Source organism: Drosophila albomicans, chromosome 2R (genome assembly GCF_009650485.2).
Source record: "Drosophila albomicans strain 15112-1751.03 chromosome 2R, ASM965048v2, whole genome shotgun sequence".
Lineage (NCBI taxonomy): Eukaryota > Metazoa > Arthropoda > Insecta > Diptera > Drosophilidae > Drosophila > Drosophila albomicans.
The window spans coordinates 11958317-11978311 of NC_047631.2; the positions used below are offsets into that span (position 1 = coordinate 11958317).

At 40.2% G+C, this 19995-nt stretch overlaps 4 protein-coding genes and 1 long non-coding RNA gene across 15 annotated transcripts; 3 read left to right on the forward strand and 2 right to left on the reverse strand.

Moving 5' to 3' along the window:
- The first annotated feature begins 701 nt into the window (after positions 1-701).
- On the forward strand, positions 702-10208 carry LOC117574687 (protocadherin gamma-B1). Of its 5 annotated transcripts, none has more exons than XM_052006351.1 (6): positions 702-880; positions 2243-2460; positions 5912-6213; positions 7397-8443; positions 8572-9292; positions 9350-10208. In XM_052006351.1, exons 2-6 carry the CDS (start codon positions 2397-2399, stop codon positions 9613-9615), a joined length of 2400 nt encoding a protein of 799 aa, XP_051862311.1. In that variant the 5' UTR covers positions 702-880; positions 2243-2396; the 3' UTR covers positions 9616-10208. The 5 variants fall into 5 exon arrangements, with proteins under 5 accessions (XP_051862311.1, XP_051862310.1, XP_051862309.1 ...); XM_052006350.1 differs by having other exon boundaries at positions 703-903; positions 8569-9292; XM_052006349.1 differs by having other exon boundaries at positions 703-880; positions 8569-9292.
- On the reverse strand, positions 10013-12512 carry LOC117576703 (alpha-1,2-mannosyltransferase ALG9). Its single transcript, XM_034261718.2, has 4 exons — positions 12261-12512; positions 11824-12201; positions 11292-11769; positions 10013-11235 (listed from the first exon to the last, which is right to left on the reverse strand). Exons 1-4 carry the CDS (start codon positions 12401-12403, stop codon positions 10363-10365), a joined length of 1872 nt encoding a protein of 623 aa, XP_034117609.1. The 5' UTR covers positions 12404-12512; the 3' UTR covers positions 10013-10362.
- A 274-nt stretch (positions 12513-12786) lies between these two features.
- Positions 12787-13945, forward strand: LOC117576705 (general transcription factor IIF subunit 2). Its single transcript, XM_034261720.2, has 2 exons — positions 12787-13454; positions 13516-13945. Exons 1-2 carry the CDS (start codon positions 12876-12878, stop codon positions 13816-13818), a joined length of 882 nt encoding a protein of 293 aa, XP_034117611.2. The 5' UTR covers positions 12787-12875; the 3' UTR covers positions 13819-13945.
- A 151-nt stretch (positions 13946-14096) lies between these two features.
- Positions 14097-19611, reverse strand: LOC117576702 (uncharacterized). Of its 7 annotated transcripts, XM_034261716.2 has the most exons (12): positions 19447-19611; positions 19245-19320; positions 19121-19173; positions 18569-18747; positions 18306-18505; positions 17313-17956; positions 16981-17256; positions 16473-16795; positions 16268-16412; positions 15739-16205; positions 15475-15669; positions 14459-15415 (listed from the first exon to the last, which is right to left on the reverse strand). In XM_034261716.2, the coding sequence occupies exons 3-12, from the start codon at positions 19140-19142 to the stop codon at positions 15062-15064; spliced, it is 2805 nt and encodes a 934-aa protein (XP_034117607.2). In that variant the 5' UTR covers positions 19143-19173; positions 19245-19320; positions 19447-19611; the 3' UTR covers positions 14459-15061. The 7 variants fall into 7 exon arrangements, with proteins under 7 accessions (XP_034117606.2, XP_034117605.2, XP_034117607.2 ...); XM_034261715.2 differs by lacking the exons at positions 19121-19173; positions 19245-19320; positions 19447-19611 and adding exons at positions 14097-14284; positions 18819-18882 and having other exon boundaries at positions 15182-15415; XM_034261714.2 differs by lacking the exons at positions 19121-19173; positions 19245-19320; positions 19447-19611 and adding exons at positions 14098-14284; positions 18819-18882 and having other exon boundaries at positions 15176-15415.
- Positions 16792-17418, forward strand: LOC127565802 (uncharacterized). The gene is made up of 3 exons (XR_007955196.1): positions 16792-16868; positions 16928-17264; positions 17329-17418. It is a non-coding gene; the product is annotated as an uncharacterized LOC127565802 (long non-coding RNA).
- Positions 19612-19995: the final 384 nt, after the last annotated feature.

The following is a 19995-nucleotide window of genomic DNA, read 5'->3' on the forward strand; positions in this document are numbered from 1 at the left end:
CTAGGTGTCCAGTCAAGCGAAACGCAGCGGATGACACAGGTGAATTTTAAGTTAAGGGTTAGTTGAGCCAAGAACTGACAACAAGCTGAAACGATACCAATAACATAATAATACTAATAATAACGACAATAATGCCAAAAGAAGCAGCAAAACAAACCAACAACAACTACGCTTCGCTTCAACTTTGTTGCGCTCTCTCTCTTTCAGCAACTGCAGGCTCAATGTTCCAGTACTTCCCATTCATTGAGCGTCGCAATTTGAGCTTGGGCGCGTGCGCATAGTCGCCATGGTAGACGTAGTCGTAGTTGGAGTCGGAGTATCGCTGCTTTCAACCACTGTGTTAGCCAGTGCTTTGTTGTAGTTGTTTTCTTTTATTTCTGTTTTTTATGAAGAGCTTAAATGGAAACGCTTGACGAGTGATGTGGAAACATTTTCAACACAACAACAGCAACGAGTAAAAGCAACAGCAGCAACAACAAACAACCCAGACCCAGAGAGACTTCAGACAAGACTGCCACTCACATTCACGTTCAACATATCGCGTATATATATGACTCTATATATGACCAACTACAACAACAACGAAAGCAAACGCACCGGCATTACAGGCTGTTGCTGTTGTATGTTGCTGTTGCTCGTTTCTGTTGCCGCTGCCCGTTGTTAGGGGGCATTCCCTGCTTTGGCAACATTATGGAAAATCAGTTTGTGTTTGGAGCGCCGCCTGGCCGCATGTGAAGTACGAATAAAAAAAAAACAACTCCGCAACGGATCGAGTGAATAAAACAATAATAAATATAACCCTTAATGTTGTTGTGCAGTGAGTTCATTAATTAAATACAATAAAAAGTGCATATTTTAAGGAGCTGCAACGTATTCTACAGTAATTAATATAAAAATGCTATGGTGCAGTAATATATTATTTCAAACACGGCAATTGTGTTTGAGTTTCACTTACCCGTTTTATAAATAACACAATTTACCGTTAAAGCTTTAAAATTAAGTTCTGAATCGAAAGTGATTGTTCGATTGCGGCTAAATACAAAAACTATGTACATACATACATCGACAAATTATTTGATTTCGTTTTCGTGGTCTCCAAATAGAAATTTAGCTTTCGATAAATATTACTTGCAATCGATATACATACGCACTTAATTTGCAATTCAAGTTGCACGATCTTTTTTGCAAATATTTTTGTTGAAAGAAAATTCATTGCATATGAACGTAAAATAGGTTTTTATACGGGTGAATGACTTTTTCAGTGCGCTTCCGTAACTTCCGGTCAAAAGCGTTTTCATTTTCGCCCAACGGTCAGCGGCATTTGCCTAGTTGGTTAACGTCGCGTCGCGTCTCCTGTGGCATGCCATAAATCTGCCTGGCATATTGTGTACAACCGGGTGTTGCCGCCACAAGGAAGCGCTGTCTGCTGAGACTCGTCCTGATGTGGTTGGGTGCAACAACAGTCAAAGCGGTAAAACGTTTGTAGAAATATGCGAACAAACCGGAACCAAGGAAACAACAACAATTGCAACACACATACACACACACACAACTACACAATGTCTGTTGACTATGCAAAATGCCGCCAATTCCGATTTCAAACAACTACTGAGTAAATGCGCTGCTGGCAACGAAGCGAGAGCGAGAGAAACAACAAGAACAACAAAAGAAAAGGAAGAAGTAGTAGATGCAGAAGAGGAAAAATAACACGGTTGACATATGTGCGACATTTATGGCACAAAGAGACATACGGCAAGCGACACTGTGGGCGGGATTGGGAGGTCGGCTAATGTTCCAGTTGCTTTGGTTTCTGTGCTAAAATGTTTTGTCTAACTAATAATCTTGTAATAATCTAGACGTTTGCCCCCTATCTTCCTTCTCGCTCTCTTCCCTTGACTCTCACACTTGCTGGCATACGTTTAGCGAAAGCAACCCGCACTTTTTCTAGGTCGTATCACCTTACAGACCCAATTTAAATATTTATATCTCTCAGCAATCACAGAGGCCCACAGAACGACTATAAATTGCATACGTATGTAAAACATTTATAGCACATCGCAGATATGAAAGGACTGAGAATGTGCAAAACATTTGCGTTTCCGTGTGAAAAAGTGAAAAATCGCATGTGATAAAAAGTTTTTTTTTGCAAACCACGAAGGAAATGCCAACTAAAAAAGTTAAATATTCGCCTACACATAAATTAAAGTGTCACTAAATGTATTGCTGTTAATTATCTTTACAGTTTTGAAAATTTCGTGAATTATGCTTGATTTTATGCTGAGCAAATTTAAAAATAGTTGATCTGTATGATCCCAAAACGGTTCGGTTATGGAGCTCTAAAAAATTGAACAACTTACAAATCCCAATTAAATTCCAATAATTAAGTGAAAAACAAAATGTGGATTAAATCATACTACCTATACTACTATGCCATAATTGGAATATCTTGGATTACGAGTGGTAAGTAATAAAATCCCTTCTAATTGAACATTGAAGAGAAAATAGTGGCAACGCCATTAAGACAAGTCAATTAATGCAAACAGGTGGCAATAACCTTTTCCGTGCAGTTAAACAGAACATTAACACTAACATGTACATAGCTCAATAAATTGGCAAGCAATTCTTTTTGTTAAGCAGGAAATTAAGACGTTGCTCAAATTGCTTGTAATAATTCAATTGTGCATCATTCTTTCGCAAATTGTTGATACTTTCAAAGGCAGTACAATGGAATTCTTGCGTTAAACTGTTGATATCCTGGGATCTGTCCGTATTTTTAAAACAAAGTAATTAGTCGCATGTAACCGCAAATAACCTTAAAAGTAAAAACAGACAAAACTCAAAAATAGTGAAATTCCAAACTAAGTGACGTCGTGTAGGCTTAATAAATTTAACAAGGGAAAAGCTACACAGCGACTACTTACGACTAAGTCTCGAAAACACGTCAACACGGCGTTCTGGTCCAATGATTTATGACGAATACAAGTATTTACGTGACTTACGGGTAAGCGAAACGTAACCAGACCTCTTTCGATTGAAGTCGGGGGGTCTCCATATGCAAATGGAGCTCACCATTTCGGGAATGAGAAGCGGGAATGCGCAGTTGTTCTTAAAGTTATTTACAAACTGCTCCAGTTTCAAGTTCCATTTAGCACATTAATTTCGGTTCATTACATTGTCATACATCACTGATTGTAATGATTGTGAAAGATCTAAAGAATCTCGGGCAAGTCGTAATTTTAATGGGTTTGTCACCGTTCTTTACCGGTTCGTCGAGTTGACCTGTGCTAGAAATTGATTGCGAAATGTAAAAAAAAAACAAAATGATGCTAATAATATTTAACGAAACAGAACTTATGTTGAGTCAAAATGAGCGAGAGATAACTTCAAATTAAGATTATGGCAATTTTCAACCACAACTTAAGCCACAAACTTTAAAATCAAATCCAAGTCAGATTCAAATTTACGTCAAGCGAAACATTTCATTTTCATGAAAATCATCAAGCTGAACGAACATTTTTTTTATCCAAGAAAACCAAAACAAAACCGATTGCATACAACCACAGTGAACAAATTTGTTTTTTGAACTTTATTTTCCATTTCTGTTTTATTTTTGGTTTTTTGGTTCAACTTTTCTTTGCCCCAACTAACCAAGTGTGTCTCTTACTCTATGTGTATCTCCTCTCTCTTGTCATAGAGTTGTTTGTTGTGGGCGGCTTTTCACGTACTCGCCTAATGTTTGTGTAGTTAGTCAACAAACTCCAAACTCACTTTCATTTACTTACTTTATTTTGCGCCATCTCTTTGCAAAAAAAAAAAAGAAAATTATAAAAACAACAAATTTATGTAATAGCTTTCGGAGCTCCTAAAATGCTCATGTGTTTTTTCTTCAATCTCGAATTTATATCATCCAACTGCTTTCGCGGATTTACGCTTCAGATATTTGAACTTTATGGGGAATTTTGTCTTGTTGTTTTTTGGTCTTTATGTGACTCAAATTAGTTGTGTATTATGCAAAATCTACAACTAATTAAGATGTACAATTTGCAGTTATGCAATTCTTAGTCGGATTACTAATTAAGGCATAAACCTAAAACTAAAAATAAAACAAAATACATATGCGATGTTTTTTAAATTAGACCTGTCCTAATTTCAAGAAATCAAATTGAGCGAACAATTCTATAGCATATTTCTTTTTATCTATGTGGATTATCATTTATTTTCTAATGTATTTTTAAATTACTTATATACACATACAACACGTATTGCCCATAAATTCCCTATAGTCGTACATTATTTTACAGATTCACTTTCCATTTCCATAAATCTCTTGCAGAATTAAGTAAACGTGTCATATCAGCATATCTTTTTAGACATTACTCTGCAAATTTAATGTCAAGCTCGAATTAAGCCAATTTCTAACAAAAAGAAAGTCAAGTTACGATATGATCATACGTGTTGCTCAATGTCATAACTATTAACCTACAATAAAGATCTTGAAGACTTGACGAGTCTAGAAGATTTCACCACAGCTGTCGACTACAGCGACAGTAATTCATCCGCCACCATCATCAGATGTGTCCACAGCTCTACCATAAAGAGAAATTCTCGCCAGGGTCACGATGTGAACCTCAACATTTTGCTCTTGAAACCACTAACCAGAACGTTTAAAAACATAACACATATACTATACGTAGTAACCACTTACTTATGTGTTAACATCGGCACTAGGGGAACTAGTTGTTAGGTATGAAGATAGAAAGAGAGAGAAGGAAAAATAGACAAGAGATAACCGGAACATTTTATGGGAAACAACTGCATAGCTCTGTTATTATTCTTCGCTTTAATTTATTTTTGTAATTACTTAAAGGTGTTATGTCATGTTCTCATACAAAATTTGGTGTCGGAAGGGGTTCCTTTAATAATTTTGAATTGATATTCACAGTTTCAACAATTGTGTTTACCTGGAAGACTAAGTTAACTCATTATTATTATTTCATTTTTCTATTCACTGTTTAGTTCAGTTTTTATTCAATTCCTTTAAAGTATTACTATATATGCATATGTTTTAACCTGAACTGTATAATAGTCCGGCTCATACATAAAATTCTTAAATATTTGTTATTATGGACAAATTAAATGAATTTTATATTTATATTATGTAGTTTTTACTTCAGTCCTAGAAAAAAACATTTCTTTGTATTGATATTATTTTTTATTATCCACTCTTAAATTTGTTACAAGTGAACTCAACTATCTCATTTGTTAATCTATAATTATAATTTTGAGTCATGTCTCTAGAGTCGCTTGTGATTTTAATCGTTTGGAAATTTGCATGCGCTGCAAATTGTTAACTGAACTCAATGCACAGTAACACAATTAAATAGTGGAGCTTGTCCGGAAACGCGAAATCAGCTGTGATGTGAAGACAAAGCAAGCGAATCCTCAGTCCATGAATCATGCAGTGGCCAAGCGGGCAAGTCCAAGTTTGACCATGGAAAGACGTTTTATGGAGTCTGGAAACTGGCAGTCGGCAAGTGGCAGCTGGCATGTGGCATGTGGCTTGTAGCATGTGGCAGTTGGCAGGTGGCGGACTTCAAAATAAAAGTGAAGCGAAAACAAAGCTTGGACTTGGCAGACAGATTGCAGCGAATCGTTTGCCAAAGAGTGAGAGATAAACGGAAGCTTAGTAGAGCGCAACGATATAAACCTGTCCCGGGTTGGACAGTGTACAACTCTATAGCAGATATACATACATTGCACACTGGTCTAGGGCGATTTAACTGCAATTTACTTTTAGTATACTAATTGCTCGGTAAAAAGAAAATAAAAACGAAAAGTAAAGCTGAAAGAGAGAGAGAGATCAAGCTCAAACAAATTTTCACTTTAGTTCTATTTTTCCTTTTCGTTGCAGCCGCAAATGGAGCGATACTAGACTCCAGATGTTATCTAGAAGGCGGCGGATCAGCGGAAAGTTTTTTGGCCACTGAGGATCTAACTGTGGGCTCCATAATTGGCAAACTTCGTATTAATGGCGATCCCAATGCGGAGACTGGGGACATCAACTTATCGTTGAGAGAGAAGAATGCACCTGTTGAGATTGTGGCGGGCACCAAGGATTTGGCTCTCTCTGTTGAGCTGGACAAGGAGGGTCTGCGAGGTCCCTCATCCATCTATGTGAATGTCATATGCGTGCGAAGACGTTCGACAGATCCGGTAAGCTTTAATTTAGGTTGTTGTGCTTCAATAAAATATTATTACGCTTTTTTTTGTAAAGCGGCTTTATTACATTTTTCCCCCATTTCAATATTACATTTCTATAAGATAAAACAAAGCAATTAAAACTTTTCAATATTTTTAAAAGATTCATTTCTGAGAAGTACAACAAGATATTAAAAGTTTTTGGGTATTTTTGAAAGATTTAATATTTTCATATTGCTAAAAATAGTTTTGAAATAATATCCGCAAGTACCCCAGCAACTGACCCAAAGAAAGAACTTTCTTTTCTAGCAAATCCCCATAGCATTCAATCAATCAAACCTACTGACCACTTTAATTAACCCACGTTGGGGGTTAGCCTCTTAAAAACATTTTGTGGTGTTCCCGGAATCAACTTTTTCTTAACCGCATTCAGCACCTGCAGAACTTTCTTGCTGTCGTGCCGCGCACTCAAGTAATGCCTAATGGGCAACCAATTAACCTATATCGAAGCGGTCTCCACATTTCACCCATCCTCTACCCGGTTTGGACGATGGATGTGCGTGCCGAGGCATCACAAAAGAAGAGAGGGCGGCATCTCGATGTAGTAAGGGTTCAGGTAGTGAAATGAAATTGGGTAAACACGATTCGGAATGTTCTCACTACGAATATATGTACATATAGTGCATATGTGTGGGGTTATCCCTAGGACAAGGACCAAGTTGCGGCTATTTCTTGTACTCTATAAACAATTGAAAACTTTTTAGACAACGACGCCTATTTCAATTTTAGAATCAAACAAACAGAAACCAACTTAACTTAACTTTTACTTGCAATGCAGGAGCTCCAGGCAAAACTGGAGCTCGGGCTTTGAGCTCCTGTCCTGTGGTTAGCCGGCTTAGACGTCTGGGCCCATAAATTAGCCATTAGTACTTCCGGGGTGGCGTTTTTGGGGGTTGCTTTGAACATGCAAATATATGCAGTGCTTTATGGGCGGCAATCGAGGTGCTGTGGCGAAGGAGGAGTCACAATCGTGAGTACTTTTAACTGTTGGCGCTTTGAACTCGGGCATTTCTGGGGTCAGTGACCAGTCGATTGTTTGCACCCGGCACCCGGCATTAGGCAAGGTGTTTATCTTTCGACTTGGCTTGACGCTCAACTCAATCACTTTTTGTTGGCTCTTCTTTTTTTGTGCTTGCAGAGCTTCGTCATCCCCGTCAATGTGCGCGTCACGGATGTCAATGATAATGCACCGCAATGGATTGGCACACCCTACACTTTGACGCTGTCTGAGGTAACAGTGCCCGGTACACGCATACTGCAAGGCGCTCGCGCTGAAGATGCCGATCAGCCCGGACCATTTTCCACAGTGGAGTACCAAGTGCTGCCCGGTCCCTATGCGCAGCTGGTGCAGTTCCTCAATCCCTTAGAGGGCACACTGGTGCTGAAAAAAGCGCTCGACTACGAGCAGCTGCAGAACTTTACGGTGAAGCTGCGTGCCCAGGATCAGGGCACACCGCCACGACATTCGGACACGCTGCTGCGTGTGGTCATCACAGATGCCGACGACCAGAATCCCAAGTTCCTGCGTGAATCCTATAGCGCTGAGCTGCCAGCCGATGGTCGCGCCGGCGAGCTGCGTATGCGTCCCGAGCCGCTCAAGGCCGTCGACCAGGACGAAGGCATTTGTGCGCCCATTCAGTACACCATAGTGCAATCCCAGGACGCCAAATACTTTCGAGTGCATCCTCACAACGGCGTCATAACTCTGCTGACGCCCATTGGCTATGCGGACTTGACACACGGCGCCACTTTGGTTGTGAAGGCCACACAAATCGATAATCCCGATCGTTATGCGTTGACCACTGTGCAGTTAACACGCCCTGGCACCCACAGTGATCTCAGCAGTCTCACCTTTGTCCAGAAGCGTTTTGTGATGCGTATACGCGAGGATACAGCAGTGGGCAATAGGATTCTGGCGCTGCCCACCAATAAACCCGGCAAGCATCTCAAGTACACCATTGCGGATCCCATAAATTCACAGTTCTTTAGCGTGGGCTCGCTGGGCGAACTGGTGCTGGCGAAGCCTCTGGACTACGAGAAGATGACGAAGCACGAGTTCCAGGTGATTGCTAGTGATGGACTGACGAACAGCACCTCGGCTGAGGTCACGCTAGAGGTGATCGATGTGAACGACTGGGAGCCGCGTTTCCGAGAGACTCACTACGAGTTCATGGTGCCCAAGAGCGTAAGTATAAATATAAGTACCTTTATATATAAATCCTCCAATTGTTTTTTTTTTAAATTACCTAAGCATAAGTTGAATATATTTATAAAAATACATAATGCTGACCATTATGTGAATCTTTCCAGCAGTCACTCCAATCCCGTGCCGACTCCTTTGAGGGCGTGCTGATTGGCAAAGTGGAGGCCGCTGATGGTGATCGCAATGACAAGTTGGAGCTGTCGCTGCGTGGCCAGCATGCGGGTCTCTTTGAGATCGATGCCACAGGCAACATATATATGCGACCCGAGCAGCTGCAAAGCCTCAACGAGTCCACTGTCCATCTGATTGCCATTGCCACGGACTCCGGAGTGCCGCCGCGTAGCACGTCTGTGCCCGTGAGCGTCACAATGGAGGGTCTGACGCTGGCACAGTCCAGCTGGAACAATAGCATGCTGGGCATGTTTGGCATGATTGTGGGCCTGTTCCTGCTGATAATCATGGCGCTGAGCTGCTACATTGTGCGCTCCAAGAAGCAGCGCAAGGGCAGCTCTGGCGGTCTTAGCCTGGGACGCAATCGTGTCCACAGCCAGGCACACAGCAGTGTCTCATCGGCGAATCTGGTGACGCACGAGAAGCTGGCCGGCAATGCCAATGGTGCTAGCGTAACCAGCGGCGGCGTCTCTGTGCTCCATATGAAGCATGCGGCTGGCAATAACATGACACTAACTAATCCCATCAATAATGGGTTGCATCATGTGGGCAGCGGTGCCAGTAGCAGCATGGCGCTTGGCAATGCCGTCAATTTGCTGGAGCGTGAGCGAGAACGGGAACGTGAACGACAGCGGGAAAGCTATGCGGCAACGGTGCGCAGTAAGTTGACTAATTCCCCGCTCTCACACATATAGAGTCTATCCCAGCTATAAATAGTCTTTCTACCAGGCATCGTTTCGCGCGCCTCGGCCAACGGTCAGCTCTACGAGGAGGATGAAATCGAGCACGATTCTCTCTCACAGCACGATCAACAGCAGACGACGCCGGAGAACAACAATCGCAAAACGGTCACTGCTGGCGTCGGAGGCGTGACAACCATCTCGACAACGTCCAATGGCAATGCAGTGGGGGCTGCATCCAATCTGCTCAGCGCTTCCGATACGATGGGCTCCTCCGAAAACAATCTAACTGTCTACTTCTAGGACAGCCAAGGAATGTTCGTCTTTAATTTTTGTAAATATTGCTGGATCGACAGCTAAGGTGCCGTCGAAACTCGCTACAGCGAACTGCTAGCGTAGAAGCGTTCGTTGTGGAGAGGTTCGACTGTAATAGGTCTAAGTCATGAGTCGTGTTTAGGTTATAGGCCCACTGTACATGTAGTAGACCAAATATAGCATTGTAAACATCCAGCACCCGTAGATATAAGAAAGCGAATTCCATTGTACAATTTTGCTTCCCACTTTTTACGATACTTTAACGACAAGCTTAAGAATAAACTCTATTGAGCAATATTCTACACATTTTTCATTATTGGGGATGGGTTTAAATAAGTTATTATTAAAACTGGTAGATATGTATCTATTCTATTGTCAGCATATGTCCATTTCAAATAATTTAAGAATCTTCTTTTGTTTTTATTAGTACCGCTTAAACACTAGTTCGATTCAGCATAATCTTTACAGCTTTGGCATAATAATATGTAGAAACACATAATGACATTAATTAATTAAGCAATTCGTTGATGATTTTGTCTTACAAACTAAAATCAGGTCAATTCTCAGAAACTTTGCTAAAATTGAAATGGGGGAGGAACAGAACAGAACTTTTGGGACATACAAAATAAATAATAATTACAATTTTGGGCAGATTATGACGGCTGCATGGAAATGCTCTCTGGATTGCATGGTCACGGATTAAGTCACGTTACGTCCTTTGTTTTTTCGTCATTCCTAGCTACCGTTACGTGTCTTTTTGCGCTTAAGTAGATTGAAATCTCCGTATTTGATGTGATTGTCGGTTAGGAATGGTACATAGAAAGCACGCAGCACCTTATGCGATTTCTCTTGTATAAGGAATGGCAATGACTTCATAATGGACCAGTCTTTGGTTCGTCTGGAGTAGCTCGGCTCCAGTTCCGTATATTTGCCCTCATCGAAATCGATTAGGAAATGACATTGATCATAATCAAAGTACATGTGCTCGTTCTCGACGTTTTGATCATTAAAATAGGGATGCACCAATTGAGTGGCATTAATGCCACCCTCATAGTAAGCTGGTAACATGCCACGGAACTCCGATTTAAGGAAACGCAAACGGAAATTGCGAGCCGGAAAGAAGAAGCTGCCTGGATAACGATGCCAATCTTTGCCAATACATACATTGTAAATTTCATCAGCTCGATATTGTGGCGTCGCCTTGAATTGATTCAGCTCAAGCATCAAATCCATGGGTGCATGATAATTGCGATACAAAGCGAATACACGCGAAAGTCCCAACAAAGTGCTGGCAATCATTACGATAATGGCAATGAACATGCTGTGGTCCAAGTAGTGAATGCCCGCCTTGATCTTGAACACCAGCGATTTGAAGCGAAAGAAGATGCGCTGATAGACATCCACAGTGATGGCGCCACAAAGAGATATCAGTGGATAAACCGGAAACAGAAAGCGTTCCTCCTTGTGTGGCTGGGCAAAGAAAACTAAGAGCCAAAGATACAACGGTGCCAACGATATATAGCGTGGAAAGTTCAGCGTCGACTTGTACTTGGCTGGCACAATCAAATAGTCCATGACCAGCATTATGGGCAGTTGTAGAGCCAACAACTATAAACAACACCCACAATTAGCAATAGTCAAAAATTACAACAAGAGTGACTCACCCAAATAATGTTAAAGTTGAGAAAGCCATTAATGATGTAGTAGCTCAATGGCTCAGTGCCAAAGATGTTCGGTCCATGGCTGGTGAACACATTGTACCAGATAATGTTGAGCGGCGCAAACGTCAGCTTGCCAAAATAGCTCGAATCAATGGCAATCATGGGCAGTGCAATCGTCGCACCCGATATCAATGTCCACTGCACGAATGTGCGCCAATCCCGTTGCCGGAGCAACAGTTCCAGCACAAGTGGCACACCAATTAGCGCTGCAAATGGCCAGCCAAGAAGCGCTGAAATCGCCGTAAAGAAGATGGCCAAACTGTAGCGTTTCTGCCACCAGGCAGCCAACGCTGAGCAGCCAAAGTACATGGAGAATGAAGATGGTAACAATGCGGTGCTGGACACAAACATTCCTACGCTAAAGAGCTGAAAGATTAGCCAAAGCCGTCCCACATGAATGCCAAACTCCTGGCAAATTGATCTGCAAATGAAACCAGTTTAGCTGTGTCAATTACGATGTAACAATTATACTCACTTGTACATGAAGCGTTCCATGACAGCACACCCAAAACCCAGCATGCAGCGTACCATGTAAAAGATAAGTATCGGACTCGGATTAAAGATCTTTTGATAGATCCAACCAGGCACGCCCTGAAGCAGCAGATATGTATAGGAACGCAGTCCAAACTGCGGACTGTACTCCCAGGTCTGCAGGCCATGGCCATTGATGATGTAGTGCAGCGGTTCCCAATAATTGAAGGTCTCATCACAGTCAGCAATGTACGCCCAAATGGCACTACAAAGTCGGGCGCTAACGAACGTCTTGAAGGCAGTGTGAACACTTGGCATTATAGGGGTGGCTGGTAACGGCGTCTTTTCCGTTGAGTTGGCCACAGTCGCCGCTTGCTTTTGCCTGCACAGCAATGCATTTAATTTATTGTTTGTCGATCGAATTGTATATACTCTATTTACCGCTTTTCTTTTTTGGTGCCGGTGACTTGAGCGTCGCCGGTAGCATCTTTTTTATCATTTAAACGTTTCGGTGGCTTCTTCGTCGGAATCTGGTTGTCAGCCTTGTTGGCGTTGTAACGAGCCCGTGCCGCTGGCGGTGCCATTTCCTGCTAGTCCAGCGTTTTCCAAACAATTTTCAACACAATTTTTTTGCTCGAAGAGTGTAAAAAGCCAGCGTGTGAGAGTTGTGTCAGCTGTCAGCTGCTGCAGTGATAGTGATAAAAACAAAGCGGGTTGACAGCACTGTTTGTTTGGAGCAAGGTAAGCAGGAAAAATAATTTTAAAAAAATGGGTAATTAAATTATTTAGTCGCTATGAACGCATAAATGGGTTTTGTAGAAATTTGTTAATAAAGCAGCGGCGTATATTAACATCTGAATGTTTTCAAGCTCACATGCTTACGTAGTTTCGTTGTTTAAAGTGAGTTTCTTGCTTATTTCGCATATTCTGGCAACATTTTTTATGCTCTGCCACGATGGCAACTCTACAGCTGTTCAGTTAATATTTCGCAATTGCATTTCTGAAAGTAACAGTTTGGATTGCGCATAAAGAAAAATATACATAATAAAAATAAGCATGTCTAAGGATGACAAGGAAAAAGTACAAATCATTGACAAAGAACTGGATCTGTCTAACGCTGGACGTGGCGTCTGGCTAGTGAAAGTTCCCAAATACATTGCCCAGAAATGGGAGAAGGCGCCATCGAACATGGATGTGGGAAAGTTGCGCATCAGCAAGACACCCGGTCAAAAAGCGCAAGTGTCGTTATCACTCACACAGGCTGTGCTCGCCCTCGATCCCGACGAGAAGATACCCACCGAGCATGTGCTCGACGTGTCCCAAGTGACAAAACAGACACTCGGCGTCTTTTCGCACATGGCGCCAACGGAGACGGCAGTGGCTTCTTCTGCTGCATCTAGCAATGGCAAAGAGAATGGTTCGAGTGCGTCGACAGCGTCAGCAACGCCAGACAGCGAGAAACTGTATATGGAGGGTCGAATTGTGCAGAAGCTGGAGTGCCGACCAATTGCCGACACTTGTTATATGAAACTCAAGCTAGAGTCTATACGCAAGGCATCAGAGCCACAGCGACGTGTGCAGCCCATCGACAAAATCGTGCAGAACTTTAAACCTGTCAAGGATCATGCACACAATGTAAGATTGAACTTTATTATATTACAAGACCATATTACAAAATTGTGTTGTTCATTTGTAGATCGAATATCGTGAGCGTAAGAAGGCTGAGGGTAAGAAGGCTCGTGATGATAAGAATGCTGTGATGGACATGCTCTTCCATGCGTTTGAGAAGCATCAATACTATAATATCAAGGATCTGGTGAAGATAACCAATCAACCCATTAGCTACCTGAAAGAAATACTTAAAGATGTCTGCGATTACAATATGAAAAATCCGCACAAAAACATGTGGGAACTTAAAAAGGAGTATCGCCACTACAAGACTGAGGAGCAAAAGGATGAGGAGAAGGCAAAATCGGATGGCAGCAGCGATTCTGAATAGCATTATCTCATCATTAAAATATATTGTATTTACTACTTATATTAAGTTAAGCGACAGTAAATCAAGCAGCATTTCCTCCTGCACAATTTTAACCAGAAATTCCTCCAAATTATTTTATTTAATTTTCCCCTCGAATTTTAAGACAATCACAGTAGTTTATGCTTTTGATGACTTATTATTCATTTTGTATTTGTGTTCTTATAACTATGAAAAAAATTGATTTTGCACATTCAAATATGCCATGTAAATAGAAATTGTCTGTATCATGTATATGCATATGTATATATCTAAAAGTGTATACTTTATTTACATATCCTTAAAACTTTTAAAAATAAAATGAATTTTCGTTATAATTTAGGAGATCAGGTACTTTTATTGTTCGTACTATCAGCTCAAAGCGATTTCCAAAATATGTGTACTATGATTCTTGATAAATGAATTCTTGATGTTAAAATCGAGTACGTTTCTGAAAAATTTGTAAATGTATGCGCATTATGATTTGGTTAAATGAAGAAAGAAAAGAAAAAAATGGTCAATGGTTAATAAGTGATAATGAAAAGTCAAAATGAAAAATTAAATCAAATGAAAATGAATAAATCGATGAATGATATGAAAATAAATCAAAAATATTGAAAACTTAAATGAAAAACTCAAAAATTAATGAAAGCATAGAAAAAATAATGAAAAAGTGTAAATTAAGAAAATGCGTCCTCATTTCAAGCTTAAGGAAATCGAGCTCAAATAATACTGCTTCAATTTAGGTTTAAACACTACGGATACTCTAAAAACTGTCAAAGTTAAAACTAAAATTGTATCTCATGTGAACAAAAAAAAAAAAAAACTTAAAAATTAGATTTGTACATTTTGTCAAGTAAAGGTATACGGAAAATAAGGAAAATTAATTGTTTTTTTTTTTGATGGGGTTGTATAGCATTGTTGCTTTTGTCAATGGAGCGGCCAACGAAGTCGCTTAATTTTGACGTAAGTCTGTAAAAAGTGTGGCTGTAATGAATAATTCATGAGATTAGCAAACTTAAAATGGATTTTACAAAATCTAACTGCTTCACCAGATATGGCTATTGCTACTATACTGGACGAGAATCCTTAAAAACTGATATACATTGTTCTACGAACGTCACTTAAGTCGAAACACAACTACACATTGAACAAAACGTTGAGGCACACATTTTACACACACTGACACACACATGATCTGCAGCACATCCTAATGGTACAGTTCATGCTACGTGTCATTGGTATATGATGCTGATGTTGGCAAAGATGATATGCCAGAGTCAGCATCTTCTGGACGCATGTGCGCCTTGGGTATAGGTTTTATAAGTCGCACTGTCTTTACATTTACGTTTTGCCCGTCGTCATTGCATCGGCCTCGCTTCGATTTAACGATTGGAGAAGATGTTGTTGCTGGCACCGTCGGTGTAGTCCTTGCATTACTGCTGCGCACGTTTCCAATATCATCCTCTGGATTGAGTTGTCTCCTCTCAGTACTAAGCAATAGCATTTTAAAATCCTTTGCGTCAATTGGCTCATTTTTGTCCCGCTTGTCAATTTTGAGCGCGACATTTCCCTGGTTTGTCTACAAATTATTAAGGATTTATTACTCTGAATCAGTAAATTTGGTTCTATGTTCTTTACTAGTAATAGTGATGATAGCAAATAGCGACATAGTTCCGTGTCATCTTTATCGGCCATCACATCGGCCAGTGTAGCTTCTCCCTCCTGCTCCTGACACTTTCTGATAACCTCATCGCCCACATCCTGAATACTAAAGTTTTGTCGTTCATGCGCCGCTTCCAATGTGGGCGCTATTCGCCGATGCCAGTCGTTAATCTGAAAGGTTAAACAGCATTCTTACAATCACATATATGAATATTGCAAAACCACAGTCCAAATTATTACCTTAGCTTCGGAAAACGCATCTATGCTGGTTGATTCTTTGTTAAGGTCTATGCTTTCATCGCTTAGATCCTCATCTAATGTATCCATGCCTGGTTCGCATTCGTCAATATCCATGGCTGTTGCTGACATGTCGCATTTATTATCCTCTAAAAGAACTATTGTCTTGTTCTCTCCGATTTCTGGCAAAACATCAATCGACTTATTTTCTTCCACTGTTTTGTCTAATGCTATTATTCCTTCTAACATCTCAGGCTGTGGTTTGTCATCTTCTAGAAGCTCTTGCGCTACTCTGACTTGTTGAATCTCTTCCGTGAGCTGCTCAACATCTAGCGGTGTCAAATCCGGCTGATCTTCAGTTTCCACATCAACAATACTATTTGCATCCGATGCAATATGAGTTGACTCTGGTCTTAGCTCTTCGTGATCGATACCAGAGTCATACGTTGGTCGTCTGAACCCTTTAAAGTCTGTATATAAAGAAACATTTTGTATAAAGATCTGTTCAGATATTACAATAACAGCCACGTACTCTGGTCCTTATCAAATTCCATTCGATCCAAGGGCCAATCTAAGGGACTATCATCGTTAGATGTTAAATCCGCTGTAGGGGAGTTGTTAAACTCTCTAGTTGCTGCAGGTTTTCTCGGCTCACCAACTCGCTTACTTGGCAAACGCTAAAAATAAAAGACATTACTTCCATTCGCTTTTGTATATATGTAGATCAAAACTATTACCGCTTTCTTGAACAGATCGTATTCTTTGCCTAGCTTAAATATGCATTCTCGTCTGAGTCTATTCACTGGCAGCCCAAAGATGTTGTTCACAATGGGATAGCGAACATCGCGCGGCACATCGACAATTTCCTCAAGCTGTTCATTGATACCACTGAGGGCGAGCATTTCAGCATCGACGCGTACGCTTAGGTTGGCTTTATCGGGCACACCCGGCAAGATGTCATGTACCATAACCTTGGGCGATAGCGATTGCAGACGCTGCTCATCAATGTTATCTGTAAGAACAACACCCTCGTCATCAAAAGATTGAGCTGCACAACATTCTGAAAGTGTGTGTGAATGAGGGCAGCGCAGTCACAGCAAACGAAATACATACGTAAATAAAATAAAAACAAAGTATGTGTAAGTCAAAGAAAGTGGCAAACGAATGAAAAAAATAACAAAAAAAAACTTAGCCTGATCACATTCCTCATCGTCGACATCGAAGACTTTGTGTACTTTAGTTTACCTGCTGATGGAAAATCGCTCACATCCTCCATGCCAATACCCGAATCAATCTGCAGGAAATCGATGCTATCAGGTTCTTTCTTGTCAGGTTCAGTCAGATTTAATTCGGATAAATCTTTCGGGAGTTGCGACGACTCTTCCAAGACGAGCAATCCACAGGATTCCAGAGTATTATTAAGGACGGACTGCTCTTCGATTGGACTTTCATCAATGGTGGTCGTTTCAGGTGGTCCGACCAATGATAAGGCATTCAACGTATCCACTAGCAATGTATCTTCTAAAAAGGTTTTGGTTTATATAATATTAACATTTCAATCTCTGTAATTTGCATACCCATTTTATCCTTCAGCTTCTCATCAGCATCCTCGGTGTGTCTTCGTTTATGCGACGGCTCTTCGATGTCTTCCAAAACTAACGACAACTCTGCATTTTCGTGCAATCGCTTGGAAGGCTTATTAAATACGTCATCCATGGTAGCTTTTCGTCCAGTTGTTTCACCATAACGCGAAGCAAGCATTTGATTTTCCAATGCGATATACTCATCCAGGTACTCTTTGTTTGAGAGATTCTCATGTAAAGTATCCGACACATCCATCTGATTCATATTCACATATTCCTTAATCAAATTGAGGCGTTCGAATGGAATATCTGGTAAAAGGGTATTATATCTAGGCTCTGGATGGTAGGTAAATAACTTATAATTCTTTTTATCATCCCTTTCATAGGGATTATCTGGGTCTATTATAGGTTCATGTTCCCACAGCCTGCTCGGAGTATGATCATGATACATGTGTTCAATGGTACGATTTCGATTTTTATTCGTCTCAAACCCGGTGCGACTAAAGTGCTTCTCCTCGGAAAGGGTTTTGAACTTTTTCGGTTCCATTTGAAAACTGAATGGATCGAAGTCCTTCTGCGCCAATTTCTTTGTACGGCGCTTACGCGTTTCATCGGGTTTCTTAGACTCGCCAACATTGCTGATAAAATAAATACAAATAAATTTGAAAAATATTAAACTTGATAAAAATTTTGATTAATTATTATGTAAGAATATTAATAATATTAATAATTCCATAAAATATAGATTTCGATTTCGAAATGTAATCTTTGGAAATAGGAAAGTAATTATTATCAAAAGTGTAATTCATTAGAAAATGGAAGAAAAAAAGGAATTGAGGAAAAACAATGTGTCTGCAAGTAGAATGAAACAAATGCAGATAAGCGTCCATATGATAAGCATGTGGGGGACTGAATCCAAGGAGACAGCGTGGCGGCGGCGGTTGAATTAAAAGCATGTTAACTTATACAGTTAAATTATTTACTAACCCGTTATTGTTGCCATTCTCCACCTTTTTGGGATCTGCATAAATTAGTGCCTCAATCTGATTCTCCACTTTTTGGTGCACGAATTCTACACGATCTCCATAGATTTTACCGCAATATTGCAACACGTTACCGGCGGCTGCAATAATGGATCTTCTCGGCACCGTTGGACAATCGATTTGTCGCAAAAACTCATCCATATACTAACAAAATAAATAGCATTTAGTTTTTTTTTTTTCTAAATTAAATCTGTGGTTTTTACATACGTAGCTGACGGAGAGACGCAAATCGGTGGAGAAATCCGTATTTTTTGATATTTCTTCCAACACCATGATCAGCGAGGATACACTCGGAGTTTCATTGTACGTGGAAATCGCTCTGGCCACATTGGTGCCCGGCCTATTATTCGCAATTTCCAGCAGTTTTCGCTTCACACTGTCATAGTCTGTAAAAATAAATTTATCATCATTTATTTGTCTTTTACAATTTTATTTTGTTATTCGTTTGGGGTTTCACCATAAAATAAAGCCGCCTCTCGACTTAGCCGCGGGCGACGTGCGTTCATCTCCAAAATGAGAACAGAAACAACTGGCCAAAAGAGACGATAAATATGATCGTCATACATACACATGCATATAACGAAACGCACCACACTACACAGCAACAACACGTGTAAACACACGCACACACCCATTCGCACATACATACATTTAAACGCACATTGTCAAGCCTACCCTACCATTTGTACGTATGTACATATGTAACAGGAGTAAAGCGAAATTGGCGCTACATTCATAAAAATACATACATACACATACCTTCTTCAATGTCCGAGTCCATTTTTTTGTTGTTTTATCGGTGATATCAAAAACTGTAAACAAACAATTTAAATGGTTAGTATATTTTTTCCGCAATTGAAGGCATGTTGCTCAAAATACATACACATACAAACACGTACACAAGCATACAATAACATGAGGTATACCAATTATTGAAGACGTAAGAACTGGGCTGCGTGCTGCAAAATATAGCAGTTATTATATTTCCAAATCTTTTTAATTGATATTTTATATTTTTAATGTTAGAAAAGGCGCGAACCCTTGTTTTCTTTCCAATTAGACTCTATATGTATTTATGTACTTACGATTTTGTTTTGCTCTCTCAATTTTCGACAGAAATTTTCTCACAGGGCTGACAAAAGTATGTATCACGAAGCGCACGTTCGCGAAACGAACTAGGGTTGTTGATAATATATCAAAATATCAATATATCGATATTTTTTCTAAAAATTATATATTTATATCGTGATATTTTTTTTGCCCAAATATCGAAATCACGATATTTTTTTTTGATATTTTTTCCTTGGGGACTCTAAATTCAAAACGTCGATTGAAACTTTCAATTTAAACTTAAATTAAATTTGAAATTTGACAGAAGAATAAAGGGAAAAATTAATGTTAAATTAAATTACACAAACATAACAGGCGGCACCGCGAAGTGCATTCAATCTCAATCTCATTCAACTCAATCACAAAAGAATTGAGCGGTGTGTCGGAGCAAAATAAGGAGCTGAAACTATACTTTAGTTTGCCCCAAACTGCGTGGGAATGTAACCCGCTGGAGGTGTGGAAATCCCATAGGGCGACCATGCCGGGCCTTTACAAAGTGGCCATGCGACATTTTATCACTCCAG